A 22,409-nucleotide genomic window follows, 5' to 3' on the forward strand; every position below is an offset into this window, starting at 1 on the left:
TATTGACAAACGTCACAGTTGTGGCGCTAGTGTTCGGCGTTCGTTTGCATTATTTTACTGTATAATTATAGGTTAGAGAAAAATTAAAATCAATTCTGTTACAATTCAATCAAATGTGTAAATAAAGTTTGTGAAAATGGACTCAAGAAAAGAATCTTTAAGTACTTTAAAAATTTGTAGGTTTTGTCTTTCTCAAGATGAAACACTACTTACAAATTTATACGAAAAAAATCGAGCGCCAAAAAATGCTATAACTCTACAACTTAAAATTTTGTCCTGTGTTGCGATTGAGGTATGTGATTTATCTTTATTTGAATTTTGTAGAATCGTTTAATTTATTCTAGTATTTTTATAAATACGCCATCTGTAATACATTTTGTTTGTGTACAAAACTTATAAACGTCACAACAACAAAGCTTTGCTGAATAAAAATCGTGTCATGATTATTTTATTGACTGTATCGGTCAAACTACTTCTAAGTTGATCCAAAATTCAAAAAGATTTCTCATGCATATTTTGCTAAATAATTGAATTACCGCCACCTGGTGACTAGAAAGCTACATTCAACATAACAAACTATGTGAAATGGTACCTACTTAAAAACAGACAAAGTAATAATATCTTTTTATAATATGCAATGGCTATAAATACTTTAACAAATTTAATTAGATGTTTTATTTAGACACTAATAAAATTACTTTTGCTGTTTCAAAACTAAGGTATTCCAAACATCGGAAATAATATAATGAAAATAATAAACGCGATAATAACCCGTAAAAGTAGTTTTAATTTCAATATTTTTTTTAAAAAACAATTTACAGTGCCACTTCACACTACTATGATAAAAATAAAAATTATGTACTTATCATGTGTTTAATTTATTACCAAAACTAAATAAAAAAGATATTACATTTAAACCAAACAAAATTGTATATCCACAGGTTTTCCCTTCGGATAAAATGCCTCCATACATATGCACTCGCTGCAAGTTTTTCATGGACCTCAACTTTGAGTTCAAGAGAATCTGTCGGTCAGCTGATGAAAATATACTGCAGTTTATTCAGAATGGAACAACATTAGAATCCTTAAATTGGCCACCCTCTTTGAAAAAGGTTTTTAATTTTTTTATGTAATATAAAAAAGGAATATTCATAACTCAAGTACCACTTAAGTATTTATTAATTATAAAAAAAGATATGAATGAATACCTGCTTAATTTACTGTGTCCTAGATGTGCATTAAAATTAAGGAGGGGGAGGGGACTTTTGATATGATATATTAAAATGATCTCTGGAAATCACAATATAATTGAAGGAAATCTCATCAAAGTGTTTAGAAGTAGAATAAAAATGTTGATATTATCTACAATATTTCCTCTGCCTGAATCACCTATGACCAAAAAATTATAGTTTGTGTAATTACTGGTGGTAGGACGTCTTGTGAGTCGGTCAGTAAAGCAGTAATGTGTTTCGGTTTAATGGGCGCGGCGGCTATTGTACTGTTAAAATTGAGACCTTACAACTCATGTCTCCGTGGGTTGCGGCATTTACATTGTAGATTTATATGGGCTCCAGTAACCACTTAACACCAGGTGGGCTGCGAGCTCGTCCACTCACCTAAGCAATAAAAAAAAAAAAAATTGCAATAATGATTCTCATTTATTATTTATTTATTTATTTATTCAACTTAATGCACATAAGTACAATGGCGGACTTAATGCCTGAGGCATTCTCTACCAGTCAACCAAGGGTGGTGTAGAGAGTCCTGTGGTAGGTGCATACTTAATGTGAAACAACCAAACTACATTATACAATATACAAACACATACACGGTATATATATATATATATATATAATCACATAAACAATGTACACAATTTTATATCATGATAATAATATAAAATTTAAACATATATCTATATATAATCTCTATCATATACTCACATATTCACATACATATTCATATACACACTTAAACACAACTTAAAAAATAACAAATTTATCAGAGAAATAGAACCACATATACATATATATAGTACAAGAAAATAGTATATTGCACAGAACACATTACATTGCAGGTCAAATTGTTAAGTTTTTAAGTTTCTCCAGAAAAAGTTGGCGAACCTTTATTTTGAAAGTTAGGCGATCAGTGATCATCCTAACATTAAGAGGATTATCTGTCTAGTTATAATAGTTTCCACTTGGAGTGATGTTCTTTGTAGGAACACTATCTTGCCAGTAGTGCCCGTGTTGAGCTAAATTAAGCTGTTATTGTTATGGGTAAATTGTCAAAGTAGTGCAAGAGCATAGAGGAAATTATAGTTTGAAAGTCAATTGGTATTATATAATATGATATTGGTATTATATAATATGATAGTTATCATTACCTCTAGATTTACTGTATGCCATAATACCTATTTGTATAATATTGAAGAAAGATAGTTTAGAATATAAATTCCAATAAATTCCAAAATAAACCAAATACTGGCATCCCTCATAAATATGGTACTTGTAAAACACCATTTCGATATTACATGGTACAAGAATTGAGAATAATGATTATTGTAACGTGGTTTTAATATAACAGATTTTTTTTAAATTTTACTTTCGATGAAGATATAATTTTTCCATGAATTGAGTTCAATAAATAAAATCCCCAATTTTATGTTACTGAAAAATCTCATTGGATTTTGAGAAGTGAAAGTAAAAGTGTGGGTATGGTTTTGTTCTTTGTAATTTTTATTTTTTTTTATTTTGGAAAGTACGTATAGTGAAAAATTAAAAAAGACAATAATAGCCTTTTTTACAAATTTATTTTATATTTATAACAAAAATTTATTTCACTTGAAGAAAAAACTGGAATTTTAAATCATATAAATTGTAAAGAAAGGCCAAATACGTTTCATATAACACCATTTCGGTATATTATAACACAAGAAAAGACCTCGATACTACATGGTTCGAATTAACCGTATTATATGAGAGATGCCTGTATTGTTGACATTCCCATGTCTTAGAATTGTGGCATCATGAGAAGCAAGTCTGTCATAGTAAAAAACACTTAGATTGGTGAAGTCCATCTACGAACAGTGCTTATTAAACACATTATTATGTTTGCTTTTGTAAATTAGTTTAGTTTGCTACAAAAGTTTAATTTTTTTAGATTTTCCAATTGAAAAGTAAAGGTAAAGTTCCAGCTGAAGTTCCTGTCATGAAAACTGTAATAGAAGGCGGTGCTACAGTACAGGTATCAACTCAAGATCTCTCTGACACCGATATGGAGGATGACGAGAATGTCTACAATATAAAGGTTAAGAAGACAGAACTTTTGTTTGAAATTTTATAAACTTGATTGAAATAATAATAATAAAAACCTCATGTTCACTAGCAGCAAGATAGTCCAGTGCTTTAAAATCTTTCATAAAAGGCTCTAAAGCCACCACACTGTACAGCAGCTGCCAAATTTTATTATAATAATGTCCTTATATCTGTTGTATATAATGTGCTTATAGCAGCTATATAGCTGCTTGTAATAAAAAAGAGTATAATCTGTGGCCAATTTTGATTATACTTCATAAAAGGCATACAGCATTTTTTTTTTTACTATTTTCAGATAGGTGACGGTCCTGATGATGAAAGCAACAGTGCCCGGATTAAAGTGATCACCACTGACAATTCTAAAGAAAAAACTAAATCTTCTAACAAAGGTAGACTTATTTTCATATTCGAGAAACAAAAAGAAAATCTGAACCTGGTAAATTTCTTGAACTCTCAGAACTGGACCATTTCTTTTTGGGCTCTCAAACTTACAATATTTGCGTGTGTTCATAGCTTTGTTTCATTATAGTTGTGTTTTATAAATATAAAATGCATGTTTAAACAATTTGAAAGCTAAAAGATAAGCTTTTTATTTTAAAATAGTTAAAAATAAATGTATAAACCAAAATCAATGTTTATTATAATTTTACAGCTAATTTAATTTATTAAAAGGTAAGTTTATAGTCTAGATCAGCAACTCTCAACCAGTGAGTGCATTGCGACATATTGGTGTGTTGCAAGCTCTAGTCAAGTTTGTCGCGAGATTTTCAATTATGATATTTTTATGTGACCCAGGGTGTTGAATCTCTGGGGTGCATACAACTGTTTACTAGATTTTAACTGTACAACTATATTTGGTACATTAATCTTAAATAAGTTAATAAATGATCCTGCCTTCACACTTATACTAGGACTTTGAAAATGTTTGCATCTAAGGATATAAGAGTGTCACGAATTTATAGAGCATGTTAGTGCGTCACTGAGTAACCAAAGTTGAGAACCGCTGGTCTAGACTACAAAATATAAGTAATTATGATTTGCAATAAATATCATGCACGACAGTTTTTTTTTCTATCTGGTTAGTGATGTTATTATGATTTTCTGTACTTATTCGTTTTTATTGTTAAATAATGGTGTTTTTTGTTGTTGTCACATTACGTTGCTGAAATTCTGTGTATGTACAAGTAGCGGGCATATTATTTAAGTACACCTAATATAATATTAGATACACGGCCGCCTTGAAAATGATGGGAAATAACACTATTATATTTTTTATATTTGGACCCATACATGCTTGATTTTTTAAGCTTTGTGGTATATAAGGGTTGTGGCGGATTGTTGAACCTTTTCTTGGAGATCTGATTAGCTCGATCGCACTATATTGGCAAGATGTGGAGATATCTGTTTTATCTTTTACGCACAAAGTAATATTGCAGGTTGATGATTAGCTCACGGTTTTTACATTTGAATGTTTGTTCACGTTTCCGTATGAATGCACCAAACTTAAACTTAGTCATGAGAAAAATAAAAATAAGACACCTGAGATTTTTTAAACAATAATACTTATTTTTTTATTATTATTTTTTTAGCTTAGATGGGTGGACGAGCTCACAGCCCACCTGGTGTTAAGTGGTTACTGGAGCCCATAGACATCCACAACATAAATGCGCCACCCACCTTGAGATATAAGTTCTAAGGTCTCACGTATAGTTAGAACGGCTGCCCCACCCTTCAAACCGAAACGCATTACTGCTTCACGGCAGAAATAGGTAGAATGGTGGTACCCACCCGCGCGGAATCACAAGAGGTCCTACCACCAGTAATTACGCAAATTATAATTTTGTTGCTTAATAAATTTTGCAAATTATAATTTTGTTGCAAATTATAATTAGTTGGGAAAATATATTTTTTTGCCCAAGTAAGTTAATTAAATGTAACTTCAAAACTACATTCTACTTTTGATTATGACCTATCAGAAACCCATTCTCTCGACGGCCGAAATAGTTTGTCCTACGACCTCTTGTTACTTTTAAGCAATGCCGTGTGAATCATGTTTCCTTTCCGGTCATCGTCCTCGTCGTACCCGTCGCTTGCGACGAAGGGCTGCACTTTCTCGCCGGATCTTCTCAGTGGGTCGCGTTTCCGATCCGGTGGTAGATTCTGCGAAGCACTACTCTTGCTAGGATCAGTGTTAGCACCACTCCGGTTTGAGCCCCGTGTGCTCACCTACACGTTAGGGTGAAACTGATATAGCCTCTCAAGGCTATCAGCATAGGTAGAAAAAAAAAGTTTTCTTATCAGAAATTCCGTGTCAAAATTCCGAATGTGCGCTCTTCATAAAAATGCTCTACTCAACATATGTACACATTAGTAAAACAAGTTTTACAGTTTAATGTCGCATTTTTCATTATATAGCTATTTTTACTTTCATTATATTATTTTCGACATTTCGAATACTTAAAAGTTTTCGTGGTCACGAACGACGTAAGCTGTTATTCGTTGACAGTTGAGTATTGTGCTAACCGTGTTGTCTTAAAAATAGTTTTAAATCGATATATACCTCGCGTAAACCGAAGAAAATACTAGCATACAAATTGTAAAACGCGACTTGTATGTTTTGAAATGTTGTAAAAAATTGTTATTAGGAATTTCCGATACAAAAATCTCATCAAAGTAAGCATAAGCAATTTTACTCCCTTCGATAGCATTTAAATATTGGGTAGATTAAAAAAAAAACATGTCTTTCCAATAATAAAAAAACAGGTTTAAAAAAAAAGTATTGTATTCGTGCAGTTATTTCTGTGAAGTGTCAGCATTAATTCTCATTACATCAGTGCGTTCGAGATGTGATACAGATTATGAGGAGATTGACATAGCCCTACACAAATCGCCAGCGAGCGATGACGCGTGCTGGCCCTGTGATGAATGCGACAGCACTTTTCCTCTCCAGCAATTGTTTGAGCTACATAAAATGACGAAACACCGACCGAGAACGGAAACGTGCAACGAGTGCAATGCGTAAGTTTTTTATTTTTTTTATTTGTACTTTCCGACTTTCAGTATTTGTGCCAGAGATCACTGAAAGATGTTAACGAAAATTGTACGTTTGAATAGCTATAGATTTTTAATAAAAAGAAAACAACGATATTTCCTATAGAAAACTGTAATAATATTAAAGATGAAAATTGCAATGTCAGACAGATCGGGGACAATGAACAAACTATTACTTTCTTCAAGCTTAGAAGCGAGAGTCTAACACACAAAAATATAAAACAGTAAATAAATACAAATTATGTGCTTTATTAGCATACGCTGAGAAAATTCAAGATTTTAACTATTTTCAATGACACTGATGAACGAGCTCACAGCCCACCTAACATACAGTGGTATCCGGAGTCCAAAGACAAAGTGAATATTATCACTCATTTTTAAAAATGAGGTCAGAGTTTCAGTTATATTTTTCGGCCATATGTGTATTGAATACAACAAGATGGTAACTAAAAGATTACAAGAAAAACTTATTATTATTTTCAGAAAATTTTTCAACAAATACGATTTGTCCGTACATCAGCTTCGCCATTCGAATGAAATGTCGTTTGAATGCATTGCGTGCGATAAAAAGTTCAAACGACAAATTCTATTAAAAAGACATGAAAAGGTACGCACCAATATTTACGAATTAAGATTTAGTCATATAATTGATAATATTTATTTATATATTTTTATATGTATATATATTTATTTAAGTACGAATATATGCATAGATTTCGGTACCTAATATCACTATAACACTACACCTACCAAGGTTCATCTCTGCACTCCTCTAAGCTAGACTGGTAGAGAATGCCTATGGCATTAAGTCCGCCTTTATACTGTCTAATATATAAAGTTATAAATAAAGAAATAAAAATTTGAAAATAGTAAATTTACATGTTTAAAAACCAAATGTTAATTTATATAAAAATACGTATAATATTATATAACTATCCCAATGAAAGCCTAATGCGTGTCGTAACATTTAAGTGCATTATTGTCCATTTTTAACTTTAACTAATAACAGCTACGCACTGAACAGATGCGTGAGGCGTATGCCCAAAAGTGATTCACAAGCTAATAACATGATTTTTTATTTCAATGCATCAGAGATAGATGTTATCTTTAAAACAATTTTTTTTTCAGTTGGTACACCCAGATTTACCTCAGCAGTCATGTCCTAGTTGTCCAGCCAGTTTCTTATCGATAGAGGAATTGGAGACGCATCAGCGAAAACATGCCCATGCTCAAGCCCGACCATTTTTATGCACAATATGTGATAAAAGGTAAATAACATTTTGCGCCTAGATTCCAATTTACACTTTGGTGCGGACCTCGAGCTCGTGGTGCGTCTGATGATTACCTGCGAATAAAGAAAGACATGATAACTTGGCTCGTTGTAAGGCTCAAGCTCCCAAGTGACAATTATAATGAAATATATTACTGGTGGTAGGACCTTGTGAGTCCGCACGGGTAGGTACCACCACCCTGCCTATTTCTGCCGTGAAGCAGTGATGCGTTTCGGTTTGAAGGGTGGGGCAGCCGTTGTAATTATACTGAGACCTTAGAGCTTATATCTCAAGGTGTGTGGCGCATTTACATTGTAGATGTCTTTGAGTTTCAGTAACCACTTAACACCAGGTGGGCTGTGAGCTCGTCCACCCATCTAAGCAATAAAAAAATATATATATCTATATAAACCATGAAAAACGAACCCTCACTCCTCACTGAATTTTATTTTATATTTCCAATAAATAGCTTAGCGAAAAGTATATTTTGCGTTATATTGTTACAAGAAAAAATTTTGAAATTAAAAAAAAAATGTTCCTAGAGAATACCGTAATGTTTGTTGTAATACTTGACCCGGTTAATGGATTATTTACCCTTTGCAGGTTCCCAGAGAAATCTACTCTACAACGCCACATAGACGCGGTTCATAATGCAAAGCAAACATTCAGCTGCGAATATTGTCCACAGCGTGAGTCCGCAGGAAGACTTACGAAGATTTACTAATGTTATATTTAAGTGAAAGCTATGAACAAACGCAAATTGCACTTCTATTGGAAAACCTATACGCAAATAAATGAGTTTCCTTTTTCTGTTCAGGTTATTCGTCCATAACTAAATTGACGAGGCACGTGCGGACCCATGCCGGTCAGAGGTCGTATCCTTGCAAATTCTGCAACAAGAGCTTTGTAAAATCGCACCATTATACTAGGTAACGCAATTATTATTTTTTTACTTAAAATAAGTACAACAAATTCCATAGCACGTGAAATGAAAGTTTATTTAAAAAATTAAATCAATATTAAAAACTTAATTAGACCATACAACACAAGGTCTCGTAACATCACCAACCGTTATGATTGGAAATTTGAAAATATCAATATAACCATAAAATAAAGTTATTATTGTTTACATTTATATCTGAATTTTAAAAATCGTAACTATAACTCCGAATCAATATATCAGGTAGCGTGCAGCTGCTATATTGTGTCCTGTTCTACCACACGAACTTCGGACGTTCTACTTCCTCTCTCGCACTTATCAAATGGCTAAAACTCTAAAAGCTTTTAGCTAGGCAATAGTACTTTAAGTATGATTTTTTGCAGGCAAGTCTATATCTGACATTTGATATAACTCTCGATAAGTTAGCAGATCGATGGAGTCACCTATATTCACTTACCTGTTCACAACTGCTTGCCAGGTAGCCATACACAGAAATGAATAGGCAATAGTCTAGTCAACAAGTTCAAAAACGTGTTAAATAGACATAAAGCTCCTAAAAATATGTACGATAGCTCATTGGATGCGGAATGATGTCTACAAAAATGTTTTTAAGGGCTTATTAGCACATAAAAAATTGCGATTGTTATAAACAAAATAAGATTAAAAAAAAAAAGAATTTGGTTTTTCCTTAATAATTTCTAAAATAATGATATTTAAGGAATCTTGAAAAAATATCCTGAAAGAGGAGGAAATTTCCAATTAAAAAGTCCCAACTCCCGGATTTCTATCTATTATTTATAAAAAAATTTTAACGCTGAAAATAGCGCTCCGCGAGGTCGTTACGGCATAGGCGCGCCGTCTAAAAAGCCGGTATATCACCTAAAATAATTTTTTTATAGTATTAAATAACAATTTAAAAATTTGAATAAATTATGGTGTAATCTAAACACTTGAATGAAAATAACCTCGGTGAAAAAAAAAAATTATATCGATTTTTCAAAAATTTACACCATTGTTAATTAACTAACTTTTTTCCAATCTCTGTTTTTATAAATTACGGTATAAAAGTTTCAATAATTCATCTATAAATTTTTCCCGTCGTGGAGCTCTTATCATTTAAGTACTTAATAAAGTAATGCAAAAAAAAATTTTAATCTTTATTATTTTGATAATTATAATTTTTTTTAATTAACAAAAATTAAATTTCTAAAAAATGATATGAAAAAAAGTTTTTTTCCGTAATATCTTAATATTGCTGTTTTTGCATCTACCATAGGTATTAATTAACATAAAAAAAAAAACGCTATTTGTTAAGAAATTGTTTATAAACAAATAGACTATTTTGGGATTTTTTAAAAAAAAATTTTTACCGTCTTATTGTATAGGTGAAATAATGATTTTTTTTCTTAAATAAATGTTTTAATTGTTTAAAATCGTTTTTTTCATATTTCAATTGTTTAAATAATTAGTTAAGAATTTTTTTTTTTTTTAAATCATCATTGACTCTTTTCAGCGGATTAACAAATAAATACATTTTTTTATAAATAATTTCATTGTTTATTAACTTAACAATTTGTTATAAAAAATTAATATTAATCGTTATATTTTTTTTCGAAAATTACAAAAAATAACAAAAACAACCATACATAACAAAATATAGAAAAAAAAATTTTGTATTTTTTACAGCATTTTTAGATATTATATGATAATGAAATTACAGCCGTTACATAATTTGTCAAGTTATAAATTGTTATAACTTTTAAACTATAAGAGATACGGTAAAGGACACTCAGGTCATTTTTATAAAGGATTTATTTATCTTTAAAATAAATTCAAAATCGATCCTGTAATTATTGTTTATCAGGGTTGGGACTTTTTAATTGGAAATTTCTTCCTCTTTCAGGATCTTTTTTCAAAATTCCTTAAATATCATTATTTTAGAAATTATTAAGGAAAAACCAAATTCCTTTTTTTTTAAATCTTATTTTGTTTATAACAATCGCAATTTTTTATGTGCTAATAAGCCCTTAAAAAACATTTTTGTAGACATCATTCCACATCCAATGAGCTATCGTACATATTTTTAGGAGCTTTATGTCTATTTAACACGTTTTTGAACTTGTTGACTAGACTACAAGCTTACCTAGGCATATTCTGTGTGTTAAAAACTAACAGTGAAATAAAATTCATTTGGATGTCAAAAGAATGAAAGTGATAAAAAATCGATTAAAGTTAATTTAATTAAAAATAGCCATGAGCACTTTTAGATAGGCATATTTGTTTATAATATATATTTGAAAAAAAAATACGTCTCATCTGGCTATCAGATCGGTGAAGGTCGATCTCTTACGGCTCTTAGAGCATATGGATTGTGAAGGATTGAGTGGGTTGCAGACACCTGCGCGCGAAGCACGCGTCGCAGAGCGCGAGCCGCGCCGAGCCCGAGGAGCAGTTCCGCTGCGAGCAGTGCGACGACGCGTTCTCGACGCAGGACGACCTCATCTACCACTCCGCCATACACGCCACGCAGAACCTCATCTGTCCGCTCTGCCAGGAGAAGTTCGACGACGTCGACGCCGTCACTGCGCACATCAAGTCGCACGTCAACGGTGAGACTACGCGCTCATTTATTATTATTAACTATTCAAACTCAAAAAACCTCGTTTTTTTATTGCTTAGATGGTTTTTTTGCCCTTGTAGGCAGACGAGCACACGGCCCACCTGATGGTGAGTGGTTACCGTCGCCCATGGACTTCAGCAATGCCAGGGGCACAGCCAAGCCGCTGCCTACCGCTAAATCTGTTACTTAGTTTGCTACTGCCTATCGCCTGCGGACGAGCTCACAGCCCACCTGGTGTTAAGTTGTTACTGGAGTCCATAGACATCTACAACGTAAATGCGCTATCCACCTTGTATCCTTTAAGTCTCAAGTATAATTACAACGGCTGTCCCACCTTTTAGACCGAAACGCGTTACTGCTTCACGGCAGAAACAGGCAGGTCGGTGGTACCTACCCGCGCGGAATCACAAGAGGTCCTAAATATAAAATTATAAAGTTTAGATTTTCAGAAAATTTTACAGGAATGCTTGCAAATACAAACCATATGTGTAACTAACTGTTTATTTTGGATAACAAAATCGTTTAATTTCTTCCATTCCATTATTGGTTCAATTTGAAATTAACAAGTGTTATAGTAAGAACCTAAAAAGTACCACTCGTAGTTGTACTGGTAGGACGTTTTGAATTCCCGCACGCGTAGATGTCAGTCAGGGTAGTCCTGCCTTTTGGCTCGTAATCAGCATAATCGTGTGTTCCTGTTTGAAGGAATAGACAATGTACTATAAATAAAACTTCGACCTCATGTCTCAAGAGCTCACAGTAAGACGACAATTATGTTGTGATATTTCTCAGCTCCTGTATACACTACACTGGATAAGCCATCAGCTCACTCACTCATCTAGTGGAAAAAATTTGAAAAATGCGTTTATTTTAACCACTAATAAATTCAAAATTCTAATTAAACATCCCAACTGTTCCAAATACAAATCATGATGCCTACGTCTATAATGAAAATATATTATTGTATTTCAGGATTAGAATTCATGTGTGATTATTGTGAATTAATATTCACCGAAAGAGAAAAACTTGATAACCACGTGGCAACGGTGCACGATGAAGAAATCATTAGTGAGGTAATTTAATGCTTTAATTAATTATAGCGTGATGACTTAAAATAATAAAAGTATAACTATGGATTAGATATAATAATAGTATAAAAGATATGTAGTAATTTTATCATTAACAGGTTGGGCAAGACGATTCCTCAATTGAAATGGACGCAGAAGATGCAGAAGAAGAAGAAGACGATGACAACCCTATAAATTGTACGTAATTTATAATCTACCAAAAAAAAAGAAGATAAACACATAAAGTTGTTTAATTAATTATTGCAGTCACTAAATAATTTGTTGATTTAAGATCTTTATAATTTGATTACAGTGACCGAGGAGAACGGTGAAATGGTCGTGGAAATTAAGAAAGCTGAGAATTTTATGGTAATTTGACTTTAACTAAAGTTACAATGTTGAGTTTCAACGTTCATAAAATGTTTAATTTTTTTTTAATATATTTCAGCTTGATACCTACAAAGGTGAGGCCGATCCGGGAGTCACAGTGGACAACACAGAACACAATTCTGAAGGTAATGGATGTTAACTAACAAATTACTCATTTTCTTTTATTTTGCTGAAACCGAAATAGTATGCCTGTCTGCACTGTAGCTCAATATAAAATTACTAGCGACCCGCCCTCGCTTCGCTTCGGAAACTGTAATTTATTATTGATTTCTCCACTATTTAATGGATGTTATTATACATACAAACCTTCCTCCTCAATCACTCTATTTATTAAAAAAAAACCGCATCAAAATCCGTTGCCTAGTTGTAAAGATTTAAGTATACATAGGGATAGAGAAAGCGACTTTGTTTTATACTACGTAGTGATGTTCTAATATTTATTTGAAATTTGCAATTCAGAAAACCTACACAAAATAAATGTTTGCGTAGTGTCACTAAAGCAAACTTTACGACGGCGACAGCTATCATAGAACATAATATATAATCAAAAACCTGAATGGCGCTAGCGTCATCTTCAAACATGCCTCATACAAGCACAACAAATTCACGAGGACATTTGGATCGTCTGTCCACCGAGCAACATTACCCGCTTGTCGGAAGATCATCCCCGAGGCTTTTATCCTAATCCTATACATATTATCCTTTTTACTGGTGGTAAGACCACTTGTGAATTCGCACGGGTAGGTATCACCGCCCTGCCTACTTCTGCCGTGGAGCACTATTGCCTTTCGGTTTGAAGGGTGGAGCAGCCGTTGTAACTATACTGAGACCTTAGAACTTATATTTCAAGGTGGGTGGCGCATTTACGTTGCAGATGTCTATGGGCTCCAGTAATCACTAACACACCAGGTGGGCTGTGAGCTCGTCCACCCATTTACGCAATAAAAAAAAAGAAAATATTACTACTATCTTAATGAGCAATTTTGATCTATAATGACGAAAGTGACAATTTGTAGGTATGAAAAAATGAACTTTACCAAAACCAACATGAAAACCAAGATTGCATAATGGGAATATGAACTTAATTTAATAAATTTAAAGTCATAAATAAATAAAAATGAATTCCATGTTTTCATTATTTTAGCTTGAAGTCCAGTGCTCAAGATGACGTAGAGAGCAGTGCTACAAAGTAACTCTCGTTGTATCTGTTAACGTGAATGTTGACGTTTCGTGCTGGCTATAAAATAAAAATAAACTTGTTACAGATTCAGAAATAGAGATGACTTTCACAGACATGTCCAGAGTGGATCCTGTAACTGGTCCTATTAAAGATGAATTGTCTGAGAAGCAACCCAGTCCGCCTTCCGCGGAGCCAGTCACATTGAAGTTAAACGAGCAATCTACTGAAAAATGTGAAAGCCAAGTAAGAGTTTGGAACTTTATCTTGATAACAAAAAACCACGATGTTCAATATTGTTGTTAAAATAACATTAAAAAATAATAGTTTTAAAAAAACTAAAAAACAAGCTTTGTTCAACTCAAGCAATTCAACTAAAAAAAAAGAAAATAAATTTTAATAAATTTAAGTTGAAAATAGTGTAAAATATATTTTATTATAAAAAAAGCGTGGGGTGCATGGTGTTATTAGTTATAAATATTTTTCTGACAGATATGAGTAGAAAAATTATTATTTCAATAATATCTTAAAAAGCACCCTACGCTTTAAAATAAAATATATTTTACACTATTCTTAAAATTTATTTTCTATTATTAAGTTGAATTTTATATAAGGCGTGTTTTTTAGTTTTTTTAAAACTATTATATATTTTTCATTTTTTAGTAAAATTTTCTATAAAAGCGTATTTTTAAAACTATTAAGTACTTTAACATAAATTCCTGCCTTATCGACTATAGATAAAAATTATATAAATTGGCAAAAATCCTATTTTGCAAATTGAATAATAGAATAATCTTATCAAATTAGTGTATTGTCGTTGGTCCTCGATAAATCGAGAAAGTTTGAATGAAATCTGGCCGTTTAAATTGGGGCAAAATCGCGTCTAAAAGAGTCAGTTACAAACATCCAAACATACATACAAGTGTAGCTAATATAAAGCGTGTAAAAACTATTTCGAATCAATCAATGTGCATTTTGGGATTTTTTTGTTTTCTTTCCGACATTAGAGGAGCTAAATAGTGGATGTCACGACCTCACTTAATACATCATTAAGATGAAATTGATAGTAATCATATCATCACCCATACATATATATAAAACGAAAAACTTTGTATATTGAGTAATGTAATGTCAATAGACTATGATATTAATTTTTAAGGTAGTTTAATAACATAAAAGTACATATTATTATCAGCAACAAGCTTCGTCAAAAAGTACAATACTTACTTTCAGCTTCAAGCGTCGTCATAAGTAACAAGTAGACTATTTGTATTCCTGTGCGATTAAAATAATGTATTAAAAAAATTATATTACTTGGAACGTCAATTTTAAATTTGATTTTATGACTGAAAATAATTGAAAGTTTATTTTAACCTAACGGCGAATTTTTCTTGTAGAAACAATTTTCAGGTTATAAAAAGTACCTATTTAGGATGTTACGTTATAGATATATAAGTATAAGTCGTTGATCGACTTTCAAATTTGAAGGTCACACGTCATCGCACAGTTTGATTGAGACTTCAATCTCATGTCTCAGCTGAATAACTCCAATAACTTTGTGATATCTATGGGCTGCCGTAACTACTTAACGTCAAATGCTTGTATATAATTAATTTAAATAATTTCTCTATAACATATAATTTCAGACGGCGAGCATACTTCGCAAGGCGGAAGAAGTAAAGAGAAAAACACAGTCAAAGATAGACGCTCGTGAGTACATTGCATTAACTATATTCAAACTAAATAAGCCATATATGGATGACTTTAGATGATTGCTTGTAACGATTATAGGGAATAATGCACCTATAATAAGCAGAAGATATATTTGTTGATTTGCTAAGTTGCCCTAACACCAACCGCGTCACACGAAATTGTTCAACCCAACTTTTAATCGACATAGACTCCAACAACGAAACAGCAAAAATATTTAACATTATAATTATCTAGAGAATAACTTGTCAGGACAAGTTTATAGGATTTTTTTAAAAATATGTCCTAATAATTTTTCATACAAGCAATTAAAGGGACACGCAACGTGACTTGGGTTCAATAATGTTAAATTCAAATTTTCACATGTATTTTTTACTATGAAACTAATTATCAATGTACTTAAAGTAAATGACAATTATTTGCGTTCGAACTACATAAGACAGCCATATAAGACAATCCTATAAAAAATCCAGTTATAAATTGATAACAAACAACTATAAAAAAATGTTCAATGAATACTTTTCAGCTCAAGAAAAGAAAGATAAACCAAATAACAATAACAAAGTTGAAAGCAGTACGCCCGTAGGCGCCAGTGACAAATCACTACGATTGCTGGAAAAGGAATTACAAGATCTTAAACGGGTATGTGTTTTACGATATTCAAAGTCGCTAATCTGATTTACTTCTCTCTGTGCTACCCAGCACAGGGTTTCCCAGACCGTCGTACTGATTTTAATAAAAACTTTAAAATATCGTGACATTTTTTGTCCACACAGACAAACACGAGATCAGAACCATTTAAAACATCAACGAAATCCTTAGAATCTTTAAGAAGTAGACGACCGCAAATTCACACTTCAACTCCAAAAACGAGGTAAACAATTGTATCATTGGATTAATTTACGTATTTCTGGATCACTTTTTTCATTTGGATTTCTTTTGATGTGAAACATCTATAGCCGCACGTAAAACCGATTTCTGGCGTGGCGACGCATGCCGTGGCGACGCGTCGCCATGCGCAATCGACTGTGCTATTCTCTCCCACTCGATCCGGCGTTAAGCCATCTCTCTCGCTACACTGAGCTCGGATACCTGTAGTGTATACTCCGTAATGTATACAGTGTTGTTTACTACAGTACACATAACCTGTGTTTTACTTGAAAACAAATTATTTTTTCGTAATATTTTTTATCATTATGACATATTTAGTTCCTATCATAATCTGTTCTTTTCTGCATATTACTTTTACAAAATAATGTCGATGTTTCATATCTGCCAGGCGTCCCGTGACGGCTCACATTTTTATTTTCATTTGAAATTGTTATCTGACTTTAACAGCATTTCCTGTTTTTGTATGTAACACAAGCGTATATACTTTCGCGGAAATTCGAGACTATATTAGACGTTTAATATATATATTTTCGAATCGGATATGAAATCTGTTATTGTCAGTGTTAAAAGAATCTGAGACCCGGCATTCGAATACTCATAGACACATTTTCTCAGCAAATTCTTGATTTTTTATATATTAATCATGGATTTTACTGTTCGAATGAATATGCATTCCATCTCATTTTCATACTACAGACCGGCCGATGAAAAGAAGCCTCAACTGGTGCAATCTAAATTGACTCTGATCGATAAGAAAATCCAAGAGAAACGAGCTTTGACAAAAGAAAACAAAGAACCAAAGGAAGCCAAGGATATAAAAAATAACTCGAATGTTAAAGACGAGAAGGAAGTAAAAGAGGTGATTAAAGATAAGGTACATATTAATAAAAATGTTGCTAAAAATGCATGTAATGTGTATATAAGGCTTTTCTATTTAATTTACTATGAATTATAGATGGGAATTGTAGTTGAAACAAATATGGCGTTGCTCTGAAAACAGAGATTTTATTATTTTAATAACTTACTATTACAACTTAATAACATACACAACAGTAATAAACAGTACATTCACATTATAGGTATCTCACCTGAAAACATAGAAACGACATTTAAAGTCCACCACTCTCAATTCCCTAAAATAATTATCTAATTTAATTTATAACAATATGCCCGAACATGGTAGATGTCAAACCTTCATTAACAACGCATGTCACCATTGTCGACAGCGCCATCTATATAAGTACACAGGATCTATAGAGCGCTGTACAAATGTACTATAAAGAAATTTAATGTAGTTTCTTTACATCTATATTACAAGTGTCGTATTTTTACAATGAAACTTTATGTTCGTACTTTATAAAATAATTTCAGGCTGGATCTAAAAATGGCACAAGTGAAAAACGTGAAGACGGACCCGTCCGACGATCAGCTCGACCTTCTAAAATCAGGGACTACGCTAAAATGATCCGAGATAAGTACGTGTTAATCTTCTATCTTCTATATATATAAAAATGAATTGCTGTTTGTTAATCTCGCTAAAACTCGAGAACGGCTGGACCGATTTGGCTAATTTTGGTCTTGAATTATTTGTGGAATCCTAGAAAAGGTTTATAAATATGAAAATGCTCGGAATTAAATAAAAATAATAATTTTGTTTTTCCTTTGATGTGTCCCCCGTCGGACGAATTCCTTGTGTTTGTTTTAAGTTTATTTTATACAAAAGTTTAGGTCTTTTATTTATCTATTGAGGCACTACGAAGTCTGCCGGGTCAGCTAGTATAAATACAAATAGTGTTAAGTAAATATTCGTGTAGGTTTGGAGTAATACTTAGATTATCAAATATTAGTAAACAAAAATAACAGAAGAAAATATTTTTGTTAAGTGTACGTAAACTTCACGAATACGAAGATATCTTCGCTATTATCCGTTTTACAATTTTACCATTTTGCAATCTGTAAAGGCGATAATCGCTTGAAAGTTGAAAGTCCTCTCATAATCATATTGCAATCGCATTCGATATTTTTACCTAATTATAATTCATTAAAACTTTGCTCTTAATATAATATAAGCCGGAAACCTCACCTAGAGTGCCAAATATTCAATTACATCTGATAGACGACACTACGAAACCAAACCTACAAAAGATATACTATTCATTCATATTCATTAAGAATGTCCTACCTAGCTTGTTCGTTATTATGGACCAAGACTTCAATAATATGCTTATGTTACAGTTCTCAAAATTCAGACTTTTCTAATGAAGATTCTGACAACGATGATTCCGATGATAACGAGTTCAAGGAAACTGAGATACCTCCCGAGGTATGATCTTTAACTTGCATTCACAATTTACCGACAACATAATCATTTGATTTATTAGTTCTTAGATTATTGGCTAATGTGGCAAATAAATACACGTCTTATAATACTGAAAGCATGTATACATTAATTAATATTTATTTATATTTAGTCAATAAAATAGTGTACATAAATAATAGACGTGTTTCCAGCTATTGTACGTATAGTACGAAATGTTTCGATATTTATTTATATTTATTCTATAAAATAGTGTGCATAAATAATAGACGTGTTTCCAGCCAAATTTTGTGATCACTACCAAAATATGTGTTAAATTAAAGTTAACACGTTTAATATAAATGGTTTTTTTTTATCCTACCTATGCTGATAGCCTTGAGAGGCTATTTCAGCTTCGCCCTAACGTTTGTAGGTGAGCTTGCGGGGCTCAAACCGGAGAGCTGCTAACACTGACCCTAGCAAGAGCAGTGCTTCGCAGAATCTACCACCGGATCGGAAACGCGACCCACTGAGAAGATCAGGCGAGAAACTCAGTGGGCTGTGTCTATGGGTTAGTTAGCTCGTCGAGCCCTTTGTCGCAAGCGACGGGTTCGACGAGAATGGTGACCGGATAAATGGCTCGAATCATGTTTTAATACAATTTATTAATTTTATTTATGTGTTGTTATGAAACCACTTATGCCAAATTTTATTTATTGTAAACATCAATGGACAGCTTGTATACATTTTACTAAACTGACATGATATGGAGCATTACAATTGAATACAATGTATTTTCACGTGGCTGAAATATATTGTCTGGGACTCCAAAAATGTATCTTGGAAAACTAGGTACTTAAAAATTGTTACACATTTTAGACCCGTATGAAGCAACGAAGAGCCAGTGTGAAGCCAGTGGTAGTCGCAAAACAAGCTCAAACCTCTTCTGAACCGACACCCACGCCGCCCAGGAAAAGGGGAAGACCACGTAAAGACTCAAAATTGTAAGTCTTGATTTATCTCCAACTCTTAACACTTTGCAAGTTAATGTGTTGAATGCTTTTTTTTTAAGGAGTTAATAACGCCTTTATTAGCCATTCGTAACGTGACTATATACAGATACCCATATAATTAAAAGTTATAGTGGGTAGTAGAAGCAAAGAAAAACAAACAAGAATAAAGACTTAAATTCGTATTAAATGCAATTGAATTACGGCATATCTTTTTAACTGTGTCTTTTTGTTTCTGATGAGAAGCTGCGGCTGTGGAACCGAAATTAAATAGAGTTACGAACTTCAGATGTATCAAAATTGTCACTATGTCTGTAGTTAAAGCAAAATAATATAGAGACCAATGATTTATAGGCCCCCAAAAATGAAGAAAGAAGATAAAGCAGAAACCAAAATTGAACAAGTAAATTTGGAAAAATCTCAAAAAGATAGTGATAGCAACAAACTTGATAAAGTAACATCAGAAAAAGAGGATGGAAGCAAATCTGACCTAACGGACAGTGTAAGTAATTAACTCAATTACAGTGTATTCAATATTTTCGTTAAATTGCAAACGACGGCGTGCGTGCCAACATGCGCCACTAACAGAGGCTCCATTTCTGTTTTGTTGGTAGCATTTTTTCTTTAGTGGGCAACTTCATTTCTGTTAATTTTGTATCACGGTGCGCGCGCATCGTAAAATTTCGATCTCATCAATTTTTCATAACGCGCCTAAAGAAGTATAACTTAAAAAAAAAGGAATTAATATGAAACTGTCGTGTACGTATTGTGGACGACGCTTTATCATTGCATCACAAATTTGTACATTTTAGAGATAAAGCTATAGATTGTTATTTGTAATGTTTAAAAAAAATTAGTTTAAAAAAAAACATCTTTCTTCAAGGTGACTGCTTTTTAGTATAATGGCGTAAGAAATATAATCTAACGTGTATTTCTCACAATTCAGGAATCAGGCAAGCCGAACTCTGATCAAAACGCACCGGGTGGAGTTTTGGTCTCTCCTACGACAGGACAAACACTAAAGAAGGTTCCTAAAGATGTTTTAGATGTATATTATTTTTTCTGCTTTTTTTTTGTTCAATTAATGTGAGCAACAATCTGAAGTTTGAAAATTTGTCCACATAAAATCTACTTTCTATTTATTATTACTTCCGTTTGTCCTGAATAAAGAAATAATAATTACTTTTGACAGGTACCAATCAAGGCACTTCCGCCAGGAGTAAAGCCATTACCTCTACTGGCAAACACGAGATGTGAGTGTGTTGTTTTTTTTTGTAATTGACCTCCCCTGTAACGGTTTACAAAAATTTATTTATTTGTAACAGTGGGTAGCGGCGAAGTCTGTGAAATGCAAATAGGAAAGAAGTTAGTCAAAGTACAGAAGATAGTTATGACCAAAGCAGAAGTGGAAGCCATGGCCAAGAAGGGACTCGTCGAAATGAAGGTAAAACGAGTTTATAATTCGGAATCATTATGAATCTGCTAATAATCTTTGTAGAAGCATCCTTATATAATTTCTCAACACCAGAGGGCGTTAGCTTCATCTGGCTTAGTTTATTTCTTATGCGCCGGCTGTAGGGACAAACGAGTTAAGGAAAATCTACGGATAGGTACTACCACCACCGTGTCTTTGCAATCGAGCTTTCCGTTTTGAATACGGAACAGCCGTTGAACTAATTAATGAAAATGAAACTTAAATTTCATGCCTCAAGATGGGTAAACAACTTTTCGTTTCAACGTATATAGGCCCGCCGAACATCAAATGGGCAGTGGGTTCATCAGCCAAACTTAACTAATAAAAAGTAACCTATTAATTATCTCATGTATAATGTAATGATCCTTTTTTCAGGACGGCACGATGGTTCTGAAGCAAGGAATAAAAATACCAACTGCAGATAACAATACGTTAAAATCTACATCAATCGGAGAAGGTTACGGTAATTTTTTTCTATAACACTCCTTATTCAAAGGACACAATGGTTTCGAATTTTTAATTGAATTTGTTTTATGTGCTATTGTTACAGAGGCGAGCAAAGAATCTCCTAAAAAAGAAAGGGGTGCACCCACGAGATGTGACATAGGCGACGATTCCTTGAAATAATTTAAAAACATCGCCTGATTTAAATGAAATTTAGAATATTTTTACTAAATATCTATTCAAACATTGTGTAAAGAGACCGTTCTCGAAGCGAGTTAATCGCATAAAGATATTCATTTACTAAACCAAGCTTAGATACTTTTTCATGAACTAGATTATGCTTTTGAATTTTAATTGTGAATAATGCAAAGACTTAGTACATATATAAATTTTCGAATGTTTTTTACTATCATGTTTGGTATTCTATCAAGATTGTCGCCTGTAATTTTTGTCGAGAGCCTGGTTCTGAATCACCCCGCGTTGCATCTTAATTTTGGCACTTATAAAGTCATATTATCATGAATTGTTATTGACATGAAATCTTGATTTACCAATACTTTTATTATTTGTTTCTATATAAAAAAAATTAGGATTTAATTAAAACATAGGAACACACAAGATATCTTTTGCACGTAATTAAGTTAAGTCATACATTATGTATTGTGTATGTATGTGTGGGATGCACTAAAAAGAAAAATGTATTCATTCATCTTAGTCTGTAAGAAAATAAATTATAATGACAGAAATTGCA

At 32.6% G+C, this 22,409-nt stretch overlaps 1 protein-coding gene across 5 annotated transcripts; it reads left to right on the plus strand.

Moving 5' to 3' along the window:
* LOC114248967 (uncharacterized) lies at positions 1–22,409 on the plus strand. 5 transcript variants are annotated; one of them, XM_028182415.2, is made up of 28 exons: positions 8–292; positions 942–1,112; positions 3,163–3,309; positions 3,613–3,706; positions 6,152–6,335; positions 6,852–6,975; positions 7,497–7,636; positions 8,243–8,328; positions 8,457–8,568; positions 10,974–11,188; positions 12,172–12,272; positions 12,386–12,464; positions 12,580–12,635; positions 12,715–12,781; positions 13,922–14,079; positions 15,480–15,543; positions 16,070–16,185; positions 16,320–16,417; positions 17,131–17,308; positions 17,806–17,909; positions 18,670–18,757; positions 19,610–19,734; positions 20,095–20,242; positions 20,687–20,767; positions 20,933–20,993; positions 21,066–21,184; positions 21,590–21,677; positions 21,765–22,409. In XM_028182415.2, the coding sequence occupies exons 1-28, from the start codon at positions 137–139 to the stop codon at positions 21,839–21,841; spliced, it is 3,237 nt and encodes a 1,078-aa protein (XP_028038216.2). In that variant the 5' UTR covers positions 8–136; the 3' UTR covers positions 21,842–22,409. The 5 variants fall into 5 exon arrangements, with proteins under 5 accessions (XP_028038219.2, XP_089589072.1, XP_028038216.2 ...); XM_028182416.2 differs by having other exon boundaries at positions 21,590–21,671; XM_089732944.1 differs by having other exon boundaries at positions 6,173–6,335.

This window comes from Bombyx mandarina, chromosome 15 (genome assembly GCF_030267445.1).
Source record: "Bombyx mandarina strain Sakado chromosome 15, ASM3026744v2".
In the NCBI taxonomy this organism is placed as follows: domain Eukaryota; kingdom Metazoa; phylum Arthropoda; class Insecta; order Lepidoptera; family Bombycidae; genus Bombyx; species Bombyx mandarina.

Coding starts and splice junctions, on each gene's coding strand:
- LOC114248967 (XM_028182415.2), top strand. CDS start 137: ATGGACTCAAGAAAAGAATCTTTAAGTACTTTAAAAATTTGTAGGTTT. Junction 12,636..12,714: donor AGAAAGCTGAGAATTTTATG/GTAATTTGACTT, acceptor AATATATTTCAG/CTTGATACCTACAAAGGTGA. Junction 20,994..21,065: donor TCTACTGGCAAACACGAGAT/GTGAGTGTGTTG, acceptor TATTTGTAACAG/TGGGTAGCGGCGAAGTCTGT.